The following is a 26650-nucleotide window of genomic DNA, read 5'->3' as shown; positions in this document are numbered from 1 at the left end:
TTTTACCTTCAAAACTGGCGGCAAATAACGACAGACCGGTGGGTTCTACAACTCCTTCAATTCGGCCACTCTCTAGAATTCCTCTCAAACCCTCCTCAGACACCACCTGTCAAGCGTCCTCACAGACACCTGCGGCTGCTTCGGCAAGAACTAACATCCATGCTCCAGAAAGGCGCGATAGAAAAAGTTCCACACGCCCAGATGGGGGAGGGCTTCTATTCCCACTTCTTCCTCATCCACAAGAAGGGGAAGAAATGGCGTCCAATTCTCGACTTAAGAGCCCTCAACGTGTTTCTCAAGAAGCAATCGTTTCGAATGGTCACGCTACAGGAGATCCTGGGACTCCTGGAAAAAGGCGATTACATGACATCACTCGACCTGCAGGACGCCTATTATCACATCCCTATCCTCAAGGGTCACAGAAAGTTCCTAAGGTTTGCAGTCGCAGGGATACACTACCAATTCCGCGTGCTCCCCTTCGGCCTCAAATCTGCTCCAAGGATCTTTACGAAATGCCTTTCTCCTGTCGCAGCCTATCTCCGCCAGCAGGGACACCAGGTCTTCCCTTACCTGGACGACTGGCTGGTAAAAGCTCCGTCGAGAGCAGCCGCAGCTGCATCTTCCAGCGCCTGTCTGCATCTTTTCCGCCGCCTTGGACTGACCCTCAACAGGGAAAAGTCATCCCTGACACCAGCTCGAGTCATCACCTTCCTAGGAGCGACCCTGGACACGGATTGCACGAAGGCCTTTCCATCACAGGAGAGAAAGTCGAAACTCATCTCCTTGGCCAAGTCAGTGGCATCCAAAAAGTCTTTGACCGTCCGCCTCTTCAAATCGCTCCTTGGCATGATGTCGTCATGTATCCTACTCATCCCTCACTGCCGCCTAAAAATGCGCCCCCTTCAGGAAGAACTGTCAAAACAATGGACACAAGCGAAGGGATCCTTCGAGGACCGCTTACGAGTCACTCAACATCTAATCAACAGTCTACAATGGTGGACTTCAGACAAACACCTGTCGCAAGGACTACCGTTCCTGCTTCCGGCGCAACCACATATCATCACCACGGATGCATCCTTGGAGGGCTGGGGTGCAGTCCTACAAGAGCTGCAGACCAACGGAAAATGGTCGCCACAGGAGTCCAAGCTCCACATCAACATTCTAGAGCTACGGGCGGTCTTCCTGGCGCTCCAATCGTTCCTCCCGCGCATCAGAAACTCCCCAGTGCTAGTCAGGACGGACAACACCACGACTATGCACTACCTGAACAAACAGGGTGGGACGCGCTCGCTATCTCTCTCTCGAGAATCTCAGAGAGTTTGGAACTGGCTTCTACAACATGGCATCACCCTCAAAGCCGAATACGTTCCAGGCAAGGACAATGTCCTGGCGGACGCCCTCAGCAGAGAACAGTCCCTATCCCACGAATGGGAGTTAGACGAGAGTGCATTGCACCACATCTTCACGAAGTGGGGGACACCACAGATAGACCTCTTCGCCACCAGGGAGAACGCCAGATGCCCAAGCTTCGCAAGCAGGCTTCCCCAACCAGGAACTCTAGGGAATGCATTTTCAATAGCTTGGCAGAACGTGTTTGCTTACGCCTTTCCGCCATTCCCACTGATACCCAGAGTAATCAGGAAAATGAAATCGGAGCCCTGCACTCTAATCCTCATCGCCCCATCCTGGCCGAGGCAGCACTGGTACACGGAGCTCCACCGTCTATCCGTCCACCCACCTCTTCGTCTTCACAGTCACCCAACCCTGCTCACGATGTCTCACGGGCAGGTTCTCCACCCGAACCTGGGCCCTCTGAAATTGTCAGCCTGGCTCCTGACTACCGTGAGTTCAGCCATCTAAACATCCCACAAGAGTGCAAAGATGTCCTGTCCAACGCCAGAGCTAACAGCACAAAAAAGACCTATACTCTCAAGTGGAAACGCTTCTGCATCTGGTGTGAAAAGGAGGGTCTACACCCCTTCCGGGTCACTCCCCAACAACTCCTGCCATACCTTCTACACCTGGCGCACTCAGGCCTGGCCCATGCGTCCATCAAGGTCCACTTGGCAGCGATTTCTAGGTTCACTCGAACTTCTAGGGGCCCCTCTCTGTGGGCGGACAGACTCATTAAGCAATTTCTGAAAGGCCTCTTTAGGTCCTTCCCTAGACCAAAACCTGTCCCTCCAACGTGGCAGCTCAACATAGTTCTTCACCAGCTGATGAAACATCCCTTCGAACCTATCCATAAGTCTGACATAAAATTCCTGTCGTGGAAGACAGCCCTCCTACTTGCTCTGACCTCGGCCAGAAGAGTAGGCGAGCTACAGGCCCTTTCCGTCCAGGACCCATTCCTTCAATTCAAGGAGGACAGAGTCATCCTGCGTACCAACCCACGTTTCATACCCAAAGTCCCTTCGGACTTCCATCTTAATGAGCCGGTGGTTCTTAAATCATTCTTTCCGAACCCATCTACCCCGGCTGAGAGATCACTGCACTCTTTAGACCTTCAAAGATGCCTAAAATTCTATCTTGACAGAACAAGACAATTCAGGAAGTCATCCCAACTCTTTGTCGCATTCAGCAGGCCTAGGAAAGGCATACCCTTAACTAAACAGAGCATATCACGATGGATCTCCTCAGCCATAACTCTCTGCCACGAGAAGGCAGGAAAACCTCTGGACTCACGGGCCAAAGCCCACTCCACCAGAGCCATGTCTACGTCTGCGGCACTATTTGCTGGAGTGCCACTCCTAGACATCTGTAGAGCGGCGACCTGGAAGTCCCCGCATACCTTCACCAGGCACTACTGCTTGGACGCTGAGCTGACGAAAGACGCAGCAGTGGGCAGAGCAGTGCTTCGCCATCTATTCCAGTGAGGTGAGCCCTCCTACTTCCCACCATCCTTGACTGGTATGCACATTTCTTTGTTACTAGATTCTGCATGACATTGTATGCTGTTGTTTTTTTCCTACAGTCACAAATGTTCATTACTTGCAGTAATATACTGTCTGTATCTTCACAGAATGTGCATATTGTATTGCTTGCTACTCTGATTCAGGCATGTGAATCTATGAAAGACACCCAAATACTGGATAAGAAATGCGTTACTTACCTGTAACTGCAGTTATCCAGTATTAGTGTCTTTCATAGATTCACATGCACCCTCCCGCCTCCCCTGGAAGGACTCACCTCTCTCTACAGGTTTACACCTATCCAACTTGGTGCGTACGAAAATCTGAGAGACTGAGGCTCCTCACAGGAAGGTTCTAGAGGGAGGTAGTAGCTGATTGGTTGTTCCTTTTGTTTTGGTCCTTTTTTACAAAAGGACACAGATAGGCTACCAAGGTGGGACCCTGGAGCCTACTCTATTTGGTCCTTCCTGCATAAGGACCTAGATAGGTTACTAAGGTTAGACCCTTAGACCTATTTTCTTTATGTATGTCTTAGGACATTACTTTTTTATGTACCGGAGGCTCCCGTCTCGACGACGGGGAATGATTCAGGCATGTGAATCTATGAAAGACACTAATACTGGATAACTGCAGTTACAGGTAAGTAACGCATTTCTTACATAGCCAGTGTCACTATACACTTAGGCTATCACCATGTATAACTGAATGGTCGCTTCTTGTATTTATGGAAACCTCTGTCAAACTGTTCACTGTATATAGTCACTTATGGTTCCATGTTTCTCTTGGGGATACCCCGCAGAAAGTATACCGCTTTTTGAACTTCAGAAAGTGATTTATACCATTTCTGTGTGCATTTATAAAAAAGTTAGATGAACAAACTGTGCAGAGTTCTTTTTGTCCACAGACATTACTTGGTCCCTTACAAACGTATAGTCATTGTGCATGTATATTGCTTAAATTGTTCCATTTTCTCACTGGAACCACTGTTTTCCCTTATAAAACTATTACCCTGGTTCTCTGTGAGTAGGGTTCCCCTGTATTCAGTAGTGTGATTACTAAATAGGCGCTTGTGGTGGCTAAAAATCTCCTATAATCATGGCATTGGCTCTTAACTGTGTTCTATGATCTTGGACAATTCTTGTCACCTCCCATGCGCTGGGATGTGTTCGTGCATGTATCAAGCACCATTTGAAAGCGTGCAAATAAAATGTTTTAATTATTCATTTTTAGATTTAGTAGCTGGTTGGGTTAGGAGGAGATTAAGGTAGTATGTTTAAAACAAGCATTGAAAATGCAATAGGTCTCATCTTTCATTAAGTTAAAGCCATTTGTTTTGCTATACAATACCATTAGCAAAGCAAATGGCTTTAACTTAATCAAAGGCGAGACATATTGCATTTTCAATGCTTGTTGTTTTTGGGAGGGGTGGACTTTTTCCCTTGTTTTGTGGCATTTGAATACCCTTTTTTGTTCTTATTGTCAAGTTGGTACATATAATCTACTACGCTGCTGGTCCGTGGGTTGTAGGCAAAAGCTGTGTTCGTGTATTTATTATGTCTGCGACTTTTGCTGCCGGCCTTTTTGGTTGTAGGCATACAGCTGTGTACTGCTAATACTGCAAGATTGTCGTTCAAAACTAGTACATTTTGTCACGGTATAAAACATTGTGGTGGTCATAATGTTAGTAATCTGTACCAGCTAAATTATGAATAGTCTGGTGTTATTCTAATGTTTTATTTTTCATGTAAATATAAGGAAGGGAGATGTATGGTGTCTCCTGCATGAGGTTTTAAGAGTAGGTATACCCCAGAACTCAGAACCACCAAGTGCATCTTCCACCAACTGGAGAAACAATGGCGCACCACTAAGAATCCTGCTGAGAGCAGCTCACAAAACAGCCCTCAACAACTATTACCGGCACATCAAGGAGGCAATAAAAACAGTCCTCACCACCCACATTGTCTCCTTGACCAACCACACTAAGGAACTCTTCAAAATAGTCAAATAATTCTCCAACCTGACAGTCATAGAGAACACCATCACCCTTCCCAAGAACTCTGAGACACCCTCCCAGACTACCACCACAGCAAGCTCATCAACATCTGCAACAATTTAAGCCTCCATCCCTTCACCCTCCACCCCATTGACTTCAACCAACCAGCGAACCTCAGCCAAACCATTACCACCTCGTCTCCACTCACTGCCCTGACTACCACAGCCATCATGCCTTCCATCCACTCCGGGGCCCCCTCCGACCCCTCCCCCACCACCTCTACAACATCGCAACAAACCCAATCAGCATGCAACTCATCACCATGCAACTCATGACCACCATTTCCACAGCAACCTTCCTGAATTGATGGAATCACGCAGACATCAGACACCTCCTAAAGAAAGCCTCTGCGGACACAAGTGACCTCAAATTATCGTCCAATCTCCCTGCTTCCCTACCTGGCTAAAGTACTCGAGAAAGCATCAACTTGCGTCTCACCGAATTCCTGTAACATAACCACCTACTGGACACCTCACAATCATGGTTCCGTGCCAACCCCACCACAGAGACCGCACTGATTGCTGCCATAGATGACATCCAAACACTGCTTGACAGCTGAGAAACTGTGGTCCTGATCCTCTTTGATCTCTCAGTGGCGTTAGACACAGTCTCCCACACCACCATCATCAACAGACTCTGCAACAGGCATACAGCAAGATGCCCTCAAGTGGATTGCCTCCTTCCTTACAGGACGCACACAGAGCACTCGACTGCCTACCTTCACCTCTGCACCCAAAGACGACATATGCGGCGTACCCCAAGAATCATCCCTCGGCCTCACCCTTTTCAACATGAACCCCCTCGCAGATGTCGTCCGATCCCACGGACTCAACATAATCTCCTATGCAGATGACACAAACTGATCCTCTTGCTCACAGAGGATCTCTCCAACGCCAAAACCAACTTCTGAAACACCAAGACCAACGTAGCCAAATGGATGAGACAACTGCCTCCAACTCCACTCCGACATAACTGAAGTACTGATCTACGGGAAGAACACCTACGCATGGGAGCACAGCAGGTGGCCTGCAGAACTCTGACCTACACCGACTGACCATGCATGCAGCCTTGGCATCTTCCTCTACAGGCAACTAAACATGAAACAGTTCAACTCGATCACCTCCTCCTGCTTCCACACACTGCTTGCTCTGTATAATCTTCAGATGGATTCCAGCCAACCCCAGAAAGACAGTAACTCAAGCCCTCGTCACCAGCCACCTCGACTACAGCAACTCCCTCTACGCTGGCATCTCCACCCAACTCAGAAGACTTCAAACCATACATAATGCTGCAGCCAGACCCATCCTTGACCTTCGCAAACGAACTCTCATCACCCACGCCATCTGAGACCTCCATTGTCTCCCCATCCAGGAGAGATGCCATTTCAAGATCCTCACGCACGCCTAAAAGCCTTCCTATTTCAACCGTCGACTGAACAACCACCAACCTGCTAGACACCTGCGTTCCTCTTCACTCACCCTCAAACACACCCTCACATCCGTCGCAGCAGTGGCTGCTCCTTCTACATCGCTGCCAAGACCTGGAACAGCCTCCTCGCTACCAGACTTCAGAAAAAGACTCAAGACCTGGCTCTTCAGCGGACAGACAGTGCACAGATACCCCTAGCAGTGACAGTGTTGTGCTTTACAAATGCTGTTTGATTGATTGACATGCAGATTAGTTGAATTAGAACTGTTCAATTCAATGTTCTGTTTATGTGCGTGTCATCTAGAGAATATTTGCTGTCAGCAGGCGATGGATGAGGTGTATTTAAAATAAACCTCTTATAGTACCTACCTGCGTGTGAGGAGTGTTTTTCAAAATATTTCACGAGTCTTATCCTAAATTAAGGTTGTGACCGCTTTTATTGGTCAGTCAAAAATAGAGGCTGTTCTATAAGCTATTGATGAGTTCTGTATACGTAGCTTTTAATTTTCTGAATACCATATTCACTTTACAGCTGTGCAACAGAGGACAAGAAACGATAGTTACAGTGGAGATCATTATTGTGCTGGTGGTTGTAACAAAGGCATTTGCTACACCTTTGTAGGAAAAGGCGCGCAGCTATTGTGTTACTGCTATCCTAGACAATATTGATGAACACCGTAATGTAGGCATAACAATTAAACGCCTTGGTAATCATTGCAATGTCTCGTCGACCGAGGGATTAGAACAGACTCATAAATAACTATGTAGAAAGCCAAAGAAAAATCATTTTTAGCACCTAAAATAATATCCAAAAAACGTTTGATAGAAGAATGTCAAAAGTAATAAATAGCATAATAGCGTCATATTTTTTAAATGTCTTTTCGTGATGCATTGCACCCTGAGAGAAAATAAGCGAGAGCAGAAACAGTTTAGATTACAATACAATATTGAATGATTTAGGGAAAAACAAATCAGTCATCGTGAAAATTATGGATTTCTCATGTAAGTTAGAACTGCAGGAATGTCCCACTTGCGGGTCCGTACCAAATGAAAACCCACATTTTCTTTCAGAGAATAGCGTAATTCAAACACCACTGTAACTGCTGTTTTCCCTAAATACGGAACATGTAGAACTGCTACGGCCTTTCTCCAAAGTACTTGCGGCAGTAATGTATGCGCTGAAGTAGAAGGTATGTATTGTGAAGCTTGAACTAAAATGCAATTGATCTCCGTGATCACCTGTAGTCATGCAAGATATTTTTCTCGTTCCTCCGTGTTATTTGAAATAAAGCTACATGTTGGTTTTTTTCATGAGATTAATATGTGTACCCTATTTCTTCAGGTACCGTCCGAATCGAAATGTTCAGAAACATGCAGAACGCCGAAATAATAAGAAAAATGACGGAAGAATTTGATGAGGTAGGTGTCAAATGATAGATGCTTAAGCGGAATAACAATGCCTCATTAAAAGGCGGCACGGTTTTCTGTGCTTCACAAAGCCTAGGTGTTTTGCTATCCACCCGCAGACCGCAAGATGATTGCCACAACCATTTTTGCATACCAGTTGCCTGTGTGCTGCTTGTAAAAGTGTTCAACCTAAAATATAATTATTTATTAAAGTGTTCGGTCTTTTAAAACCATTACACCAAAACTACGTATTTTACATACATAAAACATCCTAGTAAAATTAATTGATTGAAAGAATAAAACCATGGATCCTTGCTGGATGGTTAGTGAAAACTAGTTCAATTCTGTTGTCCATAAAGTGCTTTAACCTTAAAATAAGTCATTGTGAACCTGAGAGAAAAAAAAAAATATATATATATATATAATCACAGGTTGCTTACAAGCAATAGACGCACTCAGGAATATTACAGCTAGGGTCACCAACTGCCATTGGTGTAAATTCAGGACGGTGAGTGTAAAAATTCAGGACAAAGGGTAAAAATTCAGGACACAAATTCAGGACAGGAGGTCAAAATTCAGGAACAATTGGATACGTTTTACAGACACATCAGAGGTCGCGCAATTGTATATAAGTAAGCCCAGCCATATCTAGACATATTCAGCCATTTGCAAACCTATCCATCATGTATCCTTCCATCTTTCATTTCACTCACCCATCCCTTCAATCATCCTTTCACTCATCCATCCATTATCCATCCGCCCTTTCACCCTATCCATCTGTACACTCAACCATCCACTCTTCTACCCATCCATCCATTCACTCATCCATCCAGCCATTTACCCTTTCACCCATCCAGCCATCCTTTCACTTACTCATCCATCCACCCGGTCACTGATCCTTCCACCCTTTCAGTCATCCATCATCCTCCCTTTCTCTCTCCATCGACTCTTTCACTTAGCAATCCTTCCTTCCATCCATCCATCCAGCCACCCACCCTCCTTGCATCCATCCATCCTCCTATCTATCCATCCATCTACTCATCCACTCATGAATCCATCCATTGACCCTATCACTCATCCATCCTTTCTCTCATCCATTTATCTTTTCATTCCTTCACTGGTCTATTTATCATTTTGTCCATCTACCTTCCCTTTCACTCACTCATCCATCCTTACATGCACCCTTTCACTCGTCCGTCCATCCATTCGCCCTTGCACTTATCAATTCATCAATCCATCCATCATTTCACTCATCCATCCTTTCACTCATCCATCCACCCTTTTACCCATCCCGCTACCCTTCCACCCATACAACCAGCTATTTCCACTTTCTCTCTTCCATCCTTCCACCCACTCATCAATCCTCCCATTAGCCATCTATTCAATTTTTCATTCATCCATTCACCAATTCATCCAGCCATCCCTTCACTTACTCACTCGCCCACCTTTTCATATTAATTTTGAGCTGAGCCTTTTTGAGAAGAGGCCCATCAAGAACTTCACCCTCGCTGCAGGAGCCATTCCAGGACTGGGACAGAAGCCACCCAGGGCAGAGACAGGATCCACTTCAGGAGGGGACAGGAGCCATCACATGGGGGGACAAGAGCCATCACTGGAGGGGGAACAGGATCCACCAGGGTGGACACAGGGGTGGGTATGCAGTATTCTAGTATCATCTTGGTCTCTTCCAGTGTGAGGGAGGGCTCCTCGCCCCCTCCTGGACAAGACAATGAGAAGACAGGCTCTGTTTCCAAAATGTTAGTTTTGCCCCCCCCCCCCCCACACTGATGTACAGTACTGAAAGGAGATACTCCAAGAGAACTTATTTAACTGATTGTCCTCCATACTTTGTTAATCAGTGTGGGTGCGATTGTTTCATTTCTCTATTTTATTACAATATAGACTGCATGTTTGAAGAATCGAGGTTTGTTTACAATTTAGTGACAGTATTTAAGCTCTGTGAAGTGAACCACGTGCTGCCTCGGTGTAATCAGGGCAGGTTCTAGGATGTTTGGAACCCTGGGCAGAAAGGGAATGTCTCACACCAATTGAAAATACAAGACGCATTCAGTGCTGTTTGCATCTGAATAGATGCCCCTGCTCCGAAGCTGCCGCCCCTCTCTCGGTCACCTTCAAGCACCTCTTAACAGCTCATCAAGGGCTGAACGTGTGAGTTGCCATCCCGCTGTGCCTCGTCAATGCTGCTTGTATCTGAGCTTTTGTACTGCCTCGGATTCTGTTACACCTGACTTCAGCAGCATCGCAGTCAAGAAGGGAGGTGGGGGGTCAGCTGTGCCGGTTGTGCGACTAGTTAAAATTACGGACAAATGGCGTCCGTTAAAGAATCCTTCACGGACAACGGACAGACGGCCGAAATTACGGACTGTCCGTGAAATTTACGGACGGTTGGTCACCCTGATTGCAGCATAAAGGGTTTATTATCCAGTTAACACGCTACACGTTTCGACAATAACTCTTGTCTTGTTCACACGGGAAGAAACCCCTGCTGGTCACATTATAATATACACATTATGTATCGGCTCATAAAAAGCCACACGTTCACCTTTAAGATATTCATTGTTTACAACCCTGCTTATATCATTTTGTGCAACACTAATGCTGAACATAAAAAAAAAAACTGGTCATTTATCAGTATGTGTTTTGATCTAATGCAAAGTAGCGGTAACAATGTAACATTATCAATCTGTCTTCATTGTCGACTATCACGTGGTTTGTGTAAACACTGTACCTTTCACTTTAAAAGTTTGGCGCGTTGACTTGCACCTCACCCGTGAGCAAGAGGTAGGCCTACCTCGAAACGCGTAGGGGTTGTTTTTCTGCCAAATAAACCTATAGCACTTTAAACTTTACTTGGGCTTTGACTCTGGTTTTTCAAAAAGGAATACTGCACCAGGAACTTGAGAGAGATATATATGATCTTTGGGCATGCACAGAGACTATGTGGTCATGATTCTTGTTTATAGTTACGCAAACGGCAGTCTTTCCAGGAATGTATAAGGTAGGTCCTTCGTTTACCAAAAGAGAAATGTCATGAATTAAGGTTTTAGGGCTTTTGAGAAGTGAGCTAATAAACATTCCTGGGACTTCCAGATGCAATATGATGTGATCACTGTCCAGGCGTGACGTCTTGTAATAGATTATTCTCGTCTGTAGAGTGGGACAGGAGTTTTGTTATGTTAATTGCTTTATTGAAGGTCTCTTTCACAATGCAGGAATTTCAAATGTCTGCGCCCAAAGTTCCTTCATAGCCTGGTTTAGATAGCACCCCCAGGAGTCTTGTATTTTTAGGGCGAGCGAAGCGAAAAGCCCTCTTGTTTTTTCTCTTTTTTGTGCCTCAATTTCTTTCCAGCACCGGTTCAATAGAACCGGTTTCGGATGCACGGAGCCTCACACATAGTTTAATGAATGTGCCATTGTTCCGGAAGATTTGGTTGGAAAAGCCAAACTCAAGTCGAACTTGTGCTGCAGTTGCTTATTTCTGGATATGGAAGACAGCTTCATAAACTTTTGTTTGGATTGTGTTTAAAGTTGGGATTTCACGACCCCTCATTGTTTCGGTTCCATAGGTCACCAATGGCATTAGCTGTGCGCGCATGATGGATAGTAGATGGCCATAAGATGGACATCTTAATTTCTTTTTTAATATTTTGAAGACATATATGAGCATTTGGCTTTTCGCCCGCATTGCTATTAGCTGCTGTTTGTAACTCAAGTTGTATTCTACATTAAAACCAAGCTATTTGTATGTGGCTACTGTCGGTCAACTTTTTCGCAATCCAAGTACCTAGATTGTCTTATATTTGGCAACCACTAGCCGTACTACCTTTGTTTTGCTCAAAATTGGTTCCAGACCTTGCTTTTCGATTATATTTGGATAATGCATTCATACTGTGTTGTAACCCAATTGGGGTTTGGCTTAATAGCACAATATCATCGACTTACCTAAAATAGTAATTACAAAAATTTATAGATCGAAGTACCCACTACGTATTTGCCTGCTCTACCGTCCTTAATTGTACCTTTTCTTTGCCATTTTCCATGCTTGCTTTGTAAATCTCTCCACTACGCATTTTTGTTTTTTGCAGATCATCCACTCTTTAGTTTGGTTTGTCATCACGTGACTATTGGTACTTTAAAGTAGATTTTGGTAGTTATTATAAGGTAGAATGTCAGTGAAACTCATTGTTATGCACTGAATAGCCCACAATGGAAAATCCCAGTATCGTCCTGTCCTGTTTGACATGGCTGTTTCTTACCCCCAACGAAGCAGTTCTAAGTTAACTCTTAGCAGCTTTAATCGTTCTCGCTACTCTCTAGTCTGACACAGTTCATATGGTAAAGAGGGACATGCATCTTATTTTACTTTTGGTACCCATGCATCTAACTTGGAGTAATAGTGACGTGTGCCTCTCTTAAGCACTTGAAGTAAGGCCGAGAATAAGGGGGTCAGCTGTTGGGGAAAAGTGACAGAAGCTGCATTAGTACATTCGCTGGGTCATTTTTCGATATTTAATGCCGAAAACGCTTCCTGTGTGGTATTTCCCCTTTAATTCGAATAGTATTTTCTTTGTTGCTGTTGCAGTTTATACTGGCATAGCCGGAACGTTTACTTTAACTTGATGCTAGTTTCGCTCTTAATCTTAGATTTGCTCCTGCTTCCACCTTGTGGTGCGTTTAGAAACTGCTGTTGAAACTTCAACTCCTTTACTGTTTTTCACGCATACATTGATATTGGTCCTAGCACCTAACCTTCGAAGTGTCCCGAGGTATTCTGAATTCTATTTTTGTCTGACAAGTTTAAATAGAAACCTTGAACCATTCTTAATTTACTTGATAAACTCTCAACCTTAAACGGCTATTCATAGATTTGTTTTGTATGGCATGGCCATGCCAAGGTGCAAAGTGCATAAATAGATTTTTACATTTAAAAAATAATCATTAAATGCATAAATGCTTTTGATTATTAATCAAATCAGCAGTACTTGACCTAAAGAAAATTAGTAGAATTGGTTTCAAACAAATCCAAGTGCGATAAAAAAAAATATATCTTCATAAAGTGCTGATTAAAAATTGAATTATTTTTCTTTGGGCCCACATGCCATTTATAAATTGATCATTTCGTTGTGCCCCTCTAAGCCCAGACACATTAACCAATTCTGTGCTGAATCTACATAGCACTGGAGTACAGTTAAAAATTGTTTTTTTCCGTAAAAAAATATATATTTGCATGGGATATACATGAGTGGAAGACCAGAGGAAGAAGAAAGCGACGAGGAGGAGGGGGGGGGGGAGGAGGAGGGGGGAGGGGTGGGAGGGAGGAGGGGGGGGAGAAGGAGGGGGGAGGGGTGGGGGGGAGGAGGAGGGAGGAGGAGGAGGGAGGAGGGGAGGGGTGGGGGGAGGAGGGTGGGTGGGGGAGGAGGAGGAGGAGGAGAGGGGGAGGGTGGGGGGAGGAAGGGGGGGAGGGAGGGGGGGAGGGAGGGAGGGAGGGAGGGGGGGAGGGAGGGGGGGAAGGGGGGTGTAATAGTTCGATTGTCCAAGTTCTGTTGGTCGTTGTCTTATGCCTCCTCCTTTGCGATGCTTCGTTGTTTGTTGGTATCTCTTTCCCAAGCCCCGGGCGATAGTGAGGAAGGGGGAGGATAGAGGTCGAGAGAGAAAGTGCTCGGGTCCGCAAAAAGTGTGCCCCCTCTATTGTTGTATGGATTCTGCGCCTATGGGGGTTTGTGTGATGTTAGGTAGTGGTCTAGGGGTCCCCACATGTTCGACTGCATGTGGGTTTTCGGTGAGTGTTTCGCTGTGATGTTATCTGCCCCCTTAAGAACGTGACCCAGTTTGAGCCATGCTTGGGGCGCAGCTTTCGACGTGTCTTTCCAATTACTTAGAATCGTTTTGACTGCCGCCGTCGTCAGCAATAGGTCAATGAGGTCACGATATTCTGTCGTTGTGATTGACTGGGACGTAAAACCTTGGAGTAGATTTGGGAAATCTATGTGTATGTCTACTCCTGTGATCTCATTGATAAGTGTTCCAATTATGTTCCAGAATTCCCTGACCTTAGTGCAGCTGAGCGGAAGGTGTTCTAGGTCTCCCTTCCCTTTGTCACAATTCCAGCATGTATCGCTGTCCCGGATCCCCAGGGCGGCCAGGCGGGCCGGTGTCCAGTATGCCTTGTGCACTAGCCAATATTTGATCTGGTTGAGTGCTGCCGTTATTTTTTTCCTAGTAGAGGATCTCCACAGCTCTGCTTTCTCTACTTCGCTTAGCTCCCTTCCTGCTGCCGCCCCCCAGAAATTTGTGACCTTATCGTTTAGTTTGGTGTTTTTGGGGGGGAGGACTTAGTATAGGTGTGCTACTTGGTGTCCTAGTGTGTTGAGACTGGCTGCGAGTTGTGTGAGCGATGGCATCCGGCTGTTGAGGTTTGCCTTCCTGATAGCCACTTTGATTTTCAGGAAGTTGTAGAGCTCTATGCTTTGTAGGCTGTGTGTTTCTTTGATGGTGTCGAATGTTGTGTACGCGCCCTGTTTCTGATGGTCTTGGGCAGTGGAGATGCCATGTCTGTACCATTCGTGCATGTCTAGGACCTTATCTCTGTATTTCAGTGTCGGGTTGTGCCATATGGATTAGAGTTGGCTGCCCCTTATGCTTGTTGTCAATAGTTTGTCAACACTCAGGAGAACTGTTTTCGTGTTCTTCAGGACGGGGTTCTCCTTGACTGCTGGGTGTCGGGTGGCTGTGAGGAGGGTGATGGGGTTCATGCCTTTTAATAGTCCACGCTCTAGTGTCAGCCATGCTGGGGTATATTCCTGTCTTGGGTCTAGCCAGTGTAGTCCCTGCCTAGCTATGCATGCTACCTGGAATCTTTTGAAGTTTGTTATGTTCAGACCACCCTGATCTTTTGTGAGACTGAGCTTGTGCAGGCTTATTCTGGGTTTCTTCCCTTTCCACAGGAAGTTGTTCAGTATCTTGTCTAGTCTCTTGTGGAAATCTTCTGTGTTAGTCAGTGGGAGCATGGTCAGCATGTAGTTGACCACTGGTGTTAGCATCATTTTTATCGCTTCTACCCTTCCCCACCATGTTGTGAATTTGGGGGACCACCCTTCTACTTTATTCTTAATTTTCTGGATTGTTGCCTGTTCATTGTTTTCCAGTGTCGTTCTTAGGTCTCTCTCAAAAAGGATGCCCAGGTATTTAATGGGCTTCTGTTGCCATGTTAATCCGGATGTCCCTAGTACCTCTTTTGTTGTGTGGATGTTTAGGGGGTTTGCACTCTGATTTGTCTTTGAGTTTGTACCCCGAGACTTGGGCGTATTTGTCAATAGTGTCAGTCAGTGCTTTAATGGATCTTTCCGGGTCTTCTGTGACTATTAGAACATCGTCCGCATACGCCGCTAACTTAAAGGTTTCTCCCCCTATTGGTATCCCTACTATATCTTCATTCGTTCTAATCATCGTAAGGAGTGGTTCAATGGCTAAAAGGAATAGGGCAGGTGAGCGTGGGCAGCCTTGTCTCGTACCCCTGCCTAGGTTGAGTATGTTCGATGTGCCTCCGTTGACCACACCCTCGCTTTGGGATTGCTGTATAGGGCCATCACCATCTTCCTGTAGTTTGGTCCTAAACCGAATTTCGCCATGCAGTGCTCTAAGAAGGGCCATGAGACCCTATCGAAAGCTTTCTCTGCGTCTAGGGCTATCATGACTGCGGCATTGTTGCTCCTGGAGGAGTGGTTAATTATGTGGCATAGTAGTCTCGTGTTGTCGTGGGACATGCGGTTTTTGAGGTAGCCCACTTGAGAGTTGTGTATGAGTTTGGGTAGGTATGCGTTGAGTCTATTAGCAAGTACTTTTGCGTAGATCTTCCAGTGGAGTGGTGTGGCTCACTGGTTAGAGGCGGCAGACCCGGAAGCAGAGAACGGCCCGGGACCAGGGTTCAATTCCCGACACGGCAGGGTCGTGGACCAGGGTCAGCGGACTCCTTAATTCTCGTCTCGGTGCCTACTCTATCCAGGGATCACACTCGGCAACTCTGGGCATTAGCTTGCCTCATCTCTACAACAGCCCCCCACATTCGCCGGGGATGCCTGGTTTCACCTTGGAGATACCCAGTAGGGACCATCTCACAGGGATAGCCAGGACGGGTTCCCCAGCGGTCTACAGCGCCACGACGCCTCAGGGCAGCAGTGCGCTTTACAAGACACATACATTTACATTTACATTGATGAGGGAGATCGGTCTAAAGTTCTTCGCCTCAGTTGTATCCTTCCCCTCCTTTGGTATGACAATTATGTTTGCCTCAGCCATCGAGGGTTCCATGCGTCGAGCCTGGACGCATTCTGTGAATACCTGCTTCATTGTGGGTTTGAGAATGTGCAGGTACTGCTTGTAGAAGCCAGCTGTGAAACCGTCTGGCCCTGGTGCTTTATTGTCCTTGAGGCTTGCCGTGGCTTTGTCTACCTCATCCTCCGTTATGTCCAGCTCTAGGATGTCGCGTTCACGGTCTGATAATGTGGGTGTGGTTATGTTTCCTAGCAGCTCTTTGCCCCCATCCTCCTTTAGTGTTCCATCCCTGGTGTACAACCCCTCATAGAAGTCTCTGAAACCACTAGAATGTCTTTGTTTGCAGTCCTGGACTTGCCCTGTCTGTCTTTGATAGCCCCTATCGTATGCTGTCGCTGTTTCCCTCTTAAGTAGGATGCTAGATTTTTGCCCGCTTTATTTGCAGTGCAGAGGTTAATAGATTTATATTTGTTAATCCAAGTCCCTGCTCGCTCACTCAATATTCTATTGAGTTCGTACTTCTGATTGTTCAGGTTCGTGAGTGTGTTCTTATCTTCCATTCTGGCTATGTGGCTGTTCTCCAGCTTTTTAATCTCTTTTTCTAGGTCTTCAATTTTTTTGTTCCTTCCTTTGTTCCATCTGCCCTTGACTGTCATGACTGCTCCCCGGACGGTGGCCTTTAGTGCGTCCCATAGTACCTCCCTGTTTGTCTCTGGTGCGTCATTCATTATCAGGTATTCTTTTATCGCCTCCTCTATCTCGGCTTTCGCTGAGATGTGATGGAGTAGGCTGTCCTCGAATCGCCATCTGCGGGTTGGCTTTTCGTTGTGCCTGCCCGCCAAGGTTAGACTTATGTGCGAGTGGTCTGATACTGATCTGGGTCCTATCTCCGTGTGGTGTATGAGGTGGGTGTGTGTTTCTGACATGAGGATATAATCTATTTGGCTGTATGAGTTGTGTGGGTTGGAGTAGAATGTGTATTCTCTGGCATCTGGGTTGCTTAGGCGCCATGGGTCTCTCAGTCTGAGTTTGGCGCAGAGATTCTTCAGGATGTTGGGATTGTTTGTTGATTGGCTTGGCCTGTGTGGGTGTTTGTCGATCGCTGAGTCTAGGACCTGGTTCATGTCCCCCGCGACTATCAGCAGGTCTTCCAGCTGTAGGGTGTGTAGTTGTGATCCAACCCCCTCCCAGAATGATTTGTCTTCGGTGTTGGGACCCTATATGTTCGCTACATGAAATGTTTCTCCCGCTCTTCTAAGAGTGGTCACCAGTGTCCTTCCTTGGGTGTCTGCTTGTGAGTCTATCACTGCTAGCTGGGAGTTTTTGCTGATAATTGTTACTACCTCATTCTTCTTATTCTGTGCCGGAGATCCCACAACCTCGCCTATCCAGTTCGCACCTATGCGCCCAATGTCTGCTGCTTCTAATCTCGTTTCTTGTAGCACATAGATGTCGCCTTTGAGTTTCTTAAGGTGCTCTAGCACCTTCCTCCTTTTGACCGGACTGTTGAGACCCTTGACATTTAGGGACACTATCTTAATGTCTGTCGCGATGCTGCTCTGGCTGGTGTTTGTCATTTTATGATGTTCGTGTTCCTCGGTCTATTTGGCCCTTCCTTGTGTGCATGTGGTCTCTGTATTGTATGCGGTTCTCAGTACCTATGCTCGCGCTTGCTGGACCTCGACATGAAGGTACAGAGGGGAAGATAGTAGAAAAAGAGAAGATGATAGAAAGTAAGCCCATGTATACGCTCCCCGCCCCCCCCCCCCCCCCCCTGGTCCCTCCGCCCATCCCTCCCTTCCCACCCCCCGCCCTCCCTTACCTACTGAGTGGGTGTGCGACGACAAAGTTCCTCTGCCCCGCATCATCCCTGAGGTAGATTTTGTGTTCTTCCTTTGGTGTAGCCTTGAGGTAGGATGGAAAAAAGCACAGTCTTATTCTGTCTCTGTTGCATAGTGGGCCGCTGGGGTTGCCACAGTTCGGCGGTGAGCCTCGTTGTATCTGCTTTGGAGTACCCCCAGGCCCTTGTGTCTAGTTATAGCTCCTGTTTGTCTGTTCCTGGTAGCTTGAGGTAGATACGTTGTCTTATGTTCTACATATTTCTTAGTTTGTGGTGCGTCTTACTCAGATTGCCCGCTCACGTCTGGTGAGGCACTTCTTTTTGCTGCTCCGGGGCTTTTTATCTCCTCCATCTCTTCCACCGGCGGTCCTCGTAGGTAGTTCCTTAGGTCTCCTGGGCATTCAAAGATCATTGTTTTCCATTTGTCTGTTACTTTGAACCTGGCCGGGCCAACAAAGCTGAAAGTGGTGCCTCTCTTACGTAGGGTTTCTCTGAGGGCCAGGAATCCTTTTCTTGACTCCACCGTTGGCTTCGAGTAGTCTTGGGTTAGCACGATCTTGCTTCCCTCCCACGTCAGATTCTGGTTCTTTCTGGCAAAGGCAAAGATGGCGTCCGTTTGGCTTATCCTGAGCGGGTTGCAAATTATCGCCCTTGGCCCCTTGCCTGTCATTGTTTTCCCTGCTGGTCTCTATAGGCCTTTTGCACCTCGAACCTTCTCTCAAATGTGATGCCTGTGAGTTGTGGGTTCATCTCCTCTAGCATGGCTGCACACGAGCCTGCTTTGTCTTCTGCTCCTTCTGGTACGCCCAGGACCCTTACGTTGCCTTTTCTTGCCTTGTCGTCCTTCTCCGCTAGTTGTTTTTGTATGGCTTTTGTGACTTTCTGCAGTTCTGCTATGGCCTTGGTGTTCTCGCTTGTCTCGTCTTCCACTGAACTTATTCGGCCTTCTGCTGCTTCCATTCTTGTGTTTGTTTTGTGAAGATCCGCTCTTATAGCCGCCAGCTCAAGCTGCATGTTCTCCACCTTGAGTTTTGTCTCTTTCGCCACTTCATTGCCCTCATTTATTCTCCTTAGGATGGTCTCTAAGGTGACTGTTTCGCCTTTAGTTTTCGAGGGGGATCCTTGATTGTCTATTTTGGGTCTTTTTTGCTCCTCCCCTTTCTTCCCCTCATTGCCCGTCATTGTTCCAATGCCTCTTTTAGATAGGATGTTGCCTAGCCGCCCTTCTGCCAGGACCTCCTTTGGTACGCTTATCGCCCTTGACACCGGCGCGTGGGTCCCTTCATATCTGTACCTGCTGGGCTCTCTGATGTGCCATGTCCTGGTCTTTGCTTTTGGTCCTGCCAGCGTGTGCTTTGTCTCGTTCGCGGCTGATCAGCCCACTCGCTCCTTGATTTAGCGACCCTATGCGTCCAGGAGGTGTTGGGGCTGTTGTGGGGTTGATGTGGTCTTATTGAGCACTTCTCGGTGTGTCTCTCTGAATTGGCGTTGTGCCTCTATGCGCACACTTGGTTGGGGCTTCCACTTTATTCAAAACCCGTGTGCCCTCATGCTTCTTTTTTCCTTCTAGGCGCTTGCTCGTGTTCCCCGTCTTGTGTGCTTGTTTCTGTGCCTTTTTTGCCCTGCGTGTGTCTCTTGTTGCCCCCACACGCCCTCCGCTCAGGCATAGTCATGGTGTCCCTCTGTGTTGACTTCTGTGCCCTTGGCTTGCTTCCCCACCGTGGCCTGAATGCTGCTTTACCGTTCACAACTCCCCAGGTGCATGCGTTCGCGGGGGTTCCGTTGCGTTGCACACCTTTGTTGTAGAGTGAAGCGTTATGCTTTTTTTCCCCCCTGGCAGTGCGTGCACAGTTTTGATGGTAGGTCCCCGTGTGGAAATTGTTTTTTTCCAGCCTGTTTGCTATAACTTTACGAGTGGCATTAACTAATGTATTTATTACTTTTTTTTTGTCTCATTGTACCAATCATGAAAGGAGGTTGCATGAACCTGCTCCACAAAGAGGAGTAACAATTTTTCAGCCAGACCTAGTCCAGCCACCTGGAAGACTTTCCAGTCTAAATATTGACATATAGGATAGGCTGCTCAATTTGTTGTGACTCTGAAAGATAGTATTGGGCTACTTCCTTTTGTCTGAAGTACAGTTGTAGGGAAGTACTGCAAACGCCATTTGACCTATCACTGGCAATATTATTTTACTTCTGCAGTCTATGGTTTAATTTAAGTCTAGACCCATAGGTAAATCAATTCCATTGATATGTAAGAACATTATTTTTTAACCAACGAATTGTTAGAGGGTTCTCTTCTTTGAGTGTACTTGCAAAGCGCTTGTGAAAAATTCCAGTATCTTGATTGCCCACAGGCTGACCAAGAATATAAAATAGATTGAAGCACCTCTTTTTGGGTCTTTGAAAGGTTCACTCATCAATTGCTGAATTGAACTGTCAAAATTCAGCTTTAGTATGCCTCAGATTATTTGCTGTGGTGATATACGCTGATTATTGCCACACTAATTCTTATCAGATTTAGGTTGGAAGCACTGCTGCATGTTGAAGCTTCGATAAAGGAGATTCTAGATTTTTCCAACTAGGCACTCCACCTGCAGTTTTCAGTATCTATTAGTATTGAATTGTCAACTCTTTTAACCATCAGCATTTCTGACTCAACAACATAAACTTTGCGTTCGAGGCATGTGGGCTGCTGAATTCATATCTGTGCAGAGATCGCCGCCTAGTGTTGGGTCCGGATGATTGCACATTGTTGTCCTGGAAGAGTCTTCGAAGTATCAGGACATAGGTGGCTCCTCCCCTGGACTACTACAGTGTGCATGGGCATCCTCTCCATCCTCAGATTGTTTTTTCCCGCCATTGGGTTCGGATGTATATTTGTTAACTCAAGTTCGGAATCGATAATAAACTTTATATTTGGCCAAAAGGCCTTTAGTTATCGTCGGTATTGTCTTTGCGATCAGTGCCCAGTACTTGTTCCAGCTCTATCCTCGAGCCGGACGTCAAGAAGAGCCGCGTGGCTTTTCGGCACTATAGGCCCGGTCGACGCCAGAGGCCTTATCGACGATCCATTATGGAACGGAGCCCGTTCAAGAGATGTCCCGTTTGCAACTCCAAGTATCCTCACATCGATGTTCACCCGGTGTGCAACAAGTGCCTGTCTCCGGATCACGATGAAGCTGGCTGTATGGCTTAATCTCGGTTCCGCTCCAAGAAGACTATTCGCCTTCGACGCGCTGCGTGAAAGGAGGCCCAGCAGACGGCACCTGACCCGGTGAACATCTTCGATGCCGAGGAAGATGAGGGAGTCGAGCAGGAAGTTCAAGAGAACCTGTCTGATCCTGCATCGGAGATCGACTTCAGTTACGACGCAGATGTGGAAATGGTCGATAATGAAGACGTCGTCATCGAGGTAGGAGACGATGAGGTTTTTGGGGCCGTAAAAGATAGCTCGAGCGAGGAGCTAGGCCCAACTGTTGGAACGGGGGCCGAGACTAAAACACTCTATAAGGCTCAGGTCGAGGGTTCGCCACATGGCCTTACCCAAGATCAAACGCATAGTTCTACAGCCTCTCCTAAAGGCCCAGCTACGGACGTTTCAAACGAGCCATCGGTTGAACGATCGACATCGAAACCAAAAGTATCGTTGTCTACAAAACCGAAAGCACCGGAAACTAAATCGAAACCGAAAGTACGTATTACTTTGGTCGGATCGAGGCTTCTGAACTATCGGCACCGACGAAACAAAAGTGTTGTCCCGGGGGGTCGCTGAAGGGTGTCGAGCCAAAGGCCGGGGCACCGAAGAAAATGGTCAAGGACATCGACCCGAAGAAGTCTGCGCCGAAGGCCGTAGACACAAACAAGGGACTCGAAACTCAGAACGTTCTCGATCCTAAACGTCGACTCGACAAGGCTAAAGGCAGTAAAGACCTTGAGTCCACAACTAGCAGTGGCTCTAAAGACCCCGTTGAGTCAACACAGCCAAGCCATCTGCCTCTTTTTCAAAGCAGGTGTCGGACTCGCTGCAACGCATTAAAGAGAAGGCTATTGCTGTCGGACCGAAGGCCACTCCACCCTCGAAGCCAGTCAGTAAACCTCCGAAGTCGTCGGCACAGATTAAATTCACACTGCCGCCGACAGTGGTACCTAAGGCGTTCGCCCCTAAGACTGGCGTCGAAGGGGCCAAAAAGGTGTCCATGGGGCCAAAGCCTACGACTACGGAAGGGGCCACCAAGCATCGACAGCCTCGGCAGGAAGATCAGTCGAGGCGATTCATCGACACTGAGACTGGTAGACTTTCCATTTTCAAGCGAAAGATCGCCCCAGAACAGCCTATGGAGTCATATAAAATTCTATTGAAGAAAAAGAGGGATTCTTCTACGTCACCTTCTTTTTGAACCTCTACAACCATATGGACAAGACCCTGCTCCTATTTCACCCTCACATTCAGATGTGGATGTAGGGGATGGTGACAATGAGGATTACAGTTATCCTGTAGACACTGATCCAGAAGATCACACTGAACCCTGGACAGACGCTGTTGCCCCAGGGGATCCACAAACTGCCCCGGACAGTCATGTCTATGCTAGTAAAACCTCACCTACAGAAGACCAGGCTGCGTTTAATGCACTTATTGAGAGAGCAGCAAAAAATCATCATGTCCAGCTCCATGCTGACCCTATTGAAGAGGACTTTTTGTTTGACACCTTCTCAACCTCAGAGAGAACTGTCAAGACTCTACTCATGCTAAAAGGTGTCCTGAAACACGCTGAAGACCTCTTTAAGGAGACCACAAGGGCAAGGGTAGTAAACCCCAGAATTGAAAAAAAATACAAACCAGCACCTGTGGACCCTACGTATATCAAGGGACAGTTGCTGTTGGACTCTCTGGTTGTTTCCAATGCTCGTAAAAGAGCGAACTCTGAAACAACGGGTGATGCTCCTCCCCCTGACAAAGAATCTAAAGTGCTAGAAGCATCAGGAAAGAGGGTGACAGCTCAAGCGGCCAATGTCTGGCGAATCTCCAACACACAGGCACTCCCAGATATGACAGGGCTCATTATGATACACTCGATACCCTGTTACAACACTTGCCAGATGAGTATAAGGAGGCAGCAGAGATGCTAATACAAGAAGGGAAACTTATATCAAACGCATCTATTAAGTGTGCGCTAGACGCAGCAGACACTGCAGCCAGGGCGATTAATACAAGTGTTTTGTTTCGAAGACACGCCTGGCTGAGAATCTCCGGCTTCAAGCCTGAGATACAAACCACGATACTCAATCAGCCGGCTAACCCTGATTACTTATTTGGCCCAGAAGTGGACACCACCTTAGAAAAAATTAAAAAGGACACAGAGACTGCAAAGTCTATGGGGGCTCTACAGTCACAACAGTTCAGGGGTGGTTCTTTTCGTCGCTCCAACAATAGAAGGGCTTCCAGAGGCCAGGTGTCCCAGCAGACACAATACAGTAAAGGAGGCACGCAAACCACCTACAACAAGAACAATAGGGGTGGCTATCGTGGAAACAGCACCAAGGGCAGAGGTAGTGGACACAATAACTCCCGATCCTCCGCCACTAACAAACAGTGACGTCTTGTCACTGCCCCCTGACCATACCACACCGGTCGGGGGCAGACTACAACAGTTCCTGCCGGTCTGGAAATCCATCACTACAGACAGGTGGGTGAGGCAGCTTATCCAGTACAGTTATTGTCTGGAGTTAACATCCACTCCACCCAACATACCCCCAAGACACCGTCCTATGTCCGCAGAGCATTTACAGTTATTGCAGCAGGAGGTTGTCAGCATGCTGCAAAAAGGAGCCATAGAGCTCGTGCCTGTGGAAGAGGTAAAGGGGTGTACTCGCTATACTTCTTGATCCAAAAAAGGGACCGGTCCCTCAGACCCATACTGGACCTCAGGCCCCTAAACCAGTACATCCTATCAGAACACTTTCACATGCTCACATTACATCAGGTTCTACCGTTACTCAGTCGGGGAGATTTCCTCGCAACACTAGATCTCAAGGATGCATATTTTCATATACCGCTACACCTGTCACACAAAAAATATCTCAGATTTTCCATTCAGGATCAGCATTATAGGTTCAAGGTCCTCCCTTTCGGAGTGACAACAACACCCAGGGTGTTTACCAAGTGCCTGGCAACAGTGGCTGCTCCCCTACGGAGACAGAACGTTCACGTCTACCCTTATCTGGACGACTGGCTTATCCAAGCAAAGTCGGCTCAGCAATGTGCCACCCACATGTCCCACACCATTCACCTTCTTCCCGATCTAGGGTTTTCACTGAATTATCCAAAGTCCCACCTTCAGCAAGCCCACGTACTGCAGTACTTGGGCGCGAAAATAGACACTCTGGCAGCCAAAGCACAGCCAAATTCAGTGAGGATCAACAGCATGCAATTGCTGATACGGAAATTCAGACCACAACACTCGCTTCCAGCACGAGTGTTCATGAAGTTGATAGGCACGATGGCCTCCTGCATCTTCATAGTCCCGCACGTGAGACTACACATGCTTCCGCTTCAGGAGTGCTTGGCACGTCAGTGGAATCAGGCTCACAGACAAATGACAGACCTAGTGTTGGTGACCGGTCACGCATACAACTCTCTGCATTGGTGGAACCCACAAAACCTTTGCAGGGGCGACCTTTCCAAGAGCCTGTGCCACAGATTATACTGACAACGGACACATCTCTCCAGGGATGGGGAGCACATGTACTCCACTACACAGTGCAGGGACTATGGACAGCACAGCAGAAGAAGATGCACATCAACCTTCTGGAACTGATGGGTATCTAAATGGCAATTAAAGCATTCAAAGTACATTTGTGCAACAAGGTAGTGTTGATCCGGACGGACAACATGACAGCCATGTACTACATACAGAAGCAGGGAGGTACACACTCTCCACAGTTGTCTCATCTGGCTCAGAGCATGTGGAAGTGCGCCATTCAGAGAAACATCTTCCTCATGGCAGAACACCTCCCAGGCAAGGACAATCAGATGGCGGACCTGCTCAGCAGGCACAGCCACCAAATGCACGAGTGGGAGATACATCCATCAGTACTCCAACCGTACTTCCAGCAGTGGGGTCATCCAGAGATAGACCTGTTCGCCACAAGGGAAAACGCAAAATGCCAAAGCTTATCCAGTATTTGGGTGTCTTTCATAGATTCACATGCCTGAATCATTCCCCGTCGTCGAGACGGGAGCCTCCGGTATATAAAAAAGTAATGTCCTAAGACATACATAAAGAGAATAGGTCTAAGGGTCTAACCTTAGTAACCTATCTAGGTCCTTATGCAGGAAGGACCAAATAGAGTAGGCTCCAGGGTCCCACCTTGGTAGCCTATCTGTGTCCTTTTGTAAAAAAGGACCAAAATAAAAGGAACAACCAATCAGCTACTACCTCCCTCTAGAACCTTCCTGTGAGGAGCCTCAGTCTCTCAGATTTTCTACCGCACGTTGTGCTAGGGAGTCTCCACCTGAGTTCTCCTCAGGAATATCGAATTTTCTTCAAACTTCACAGTTTTTTCGACTTTCTTACTATGGCTGATGTCAAGAAGAGAGCACTTTTCCGTCCCTGTGCCTCCTGTGGTAAACTAAGGCTCCACATGGACGACGAACATGAGGAATGCCTGTATTACCTCTATCCTCACCACAAGACCATAGACTGCAGGATTTGCCGTAAGTTCTCCGTCAAGACCCAGAAAGACCGGGAAGGGAGACTTCTAATCTGGCTGAACAGGCTTAAGGACAAACCGGAAGGCGACCTCATTTCCGAAGGTGGGAGCATGTCTGGCGCCTCACAGTTTTCCCTGAAGAGGCCTAGGGCTTCCTCGCCAGGCCACTCAGCAACCCCTCCTAAGAAGTCCAAAAGGTCTTCAGAGGGCAAGCCTGCCGTATCTAGCAAGGACCTTCCTGTCCCCAGGAAGCAACCACTGCTTACGGTGACGACGGCGCAATCGGCGACCACCTCATCGCTTAAGACCGTCTCTACATCGACGACGGTATCGACGACGATGGCATCGTCGGCGTCCTCCTCGTCGACGACTCTAACTTACTCGTCGTCAGCAGGGCGACCGCTTTCATCCTCCGCACCGTCGACGACAAGACCGTCGCCGAGGACGTCGACGACGGCACCGTCGACGAAGACGTTGACGACGACACCATCGACGAAAGTCACACCGTCGACGAAGCCGTCGACGAGGGGCGCTCCGTCGACGAAGGGCGCTCCGTTGACGACGGCGCCGACGACGAAGCAGTCGACAACGGAAATGCTACCTAAGGCACCGTCGACGAGAGCGTCGTCGACGGATGCGCCGTCGACGAAGACCATATCGACGGCTGCTGGTACCTGGAAGGAATCCGAGCTCCTGTCACATGCAATGGACGCTCAGACATCCCATGTCTCCATTAGAATCACCAAAAGGCAGATCACTCCGGAGATGACCTCGCCTAGTAAGGTCCAACAGCTGACGCCATCCTGCCTCTTACAGGACCAGGAACCGGAGGAAGAGATGTTTACCCAGGCCACTAGCCCCTCAGACTTGATTGTCAAGTGCCAGAGTACGGACGAAGAGCAGGAGGTTGAGGAATCGACTCCTCCAGTAGTGTCTACCCAAGTCCACACCCAGGTGACCCCAATGGTGTGCTTGCCAGCCTCCTTAGTTGCAGACTTGAGC

General features: G+C 47.4%; 1 protein-coding gene across 2 annotated transcripts in view; it reads left to right on the top strand.

Annotated features, from left to right (window-relative positions):
• Window positions 1–26650, top strand: part of STAG1 (STAG1 cohesin complex component) — a 1379617-nt gene that overhangs the window by 602251 nt on the left and 750716 nt on the right. For both annotated transcript variants that reach the window (XM_086943907.1, XM_086943908.1), the window contains exon 6: window positions 7736–7812. In XM_086943907.1, the coding sequence (XP_086800033.1) occupies window positions 7736–7812 (77 nt within the window). The remainder of the gene's footprint in view (window positions 1–7735; window positions 7813–26650) is intronic.

Source organism: Lissotriton vulgaris, chromosome 11 (assembly GCF_964263255.1).
Source record: "Lissotriton vulgaris chromosome 11, aLisVul1.2, whole genome shotgun sequence".
Classification (NCBI taxonomy): Eukaryota; Metazoa; Chordata; class Amphibia; order Caudata; family Salamandridae; genus Lissotriton; species Lissotriton vulgaris.
Note: the sequence above shows the minus strand (reverse complement) of the source record. Positions and strands in the feature narration are given on the sequence as shown.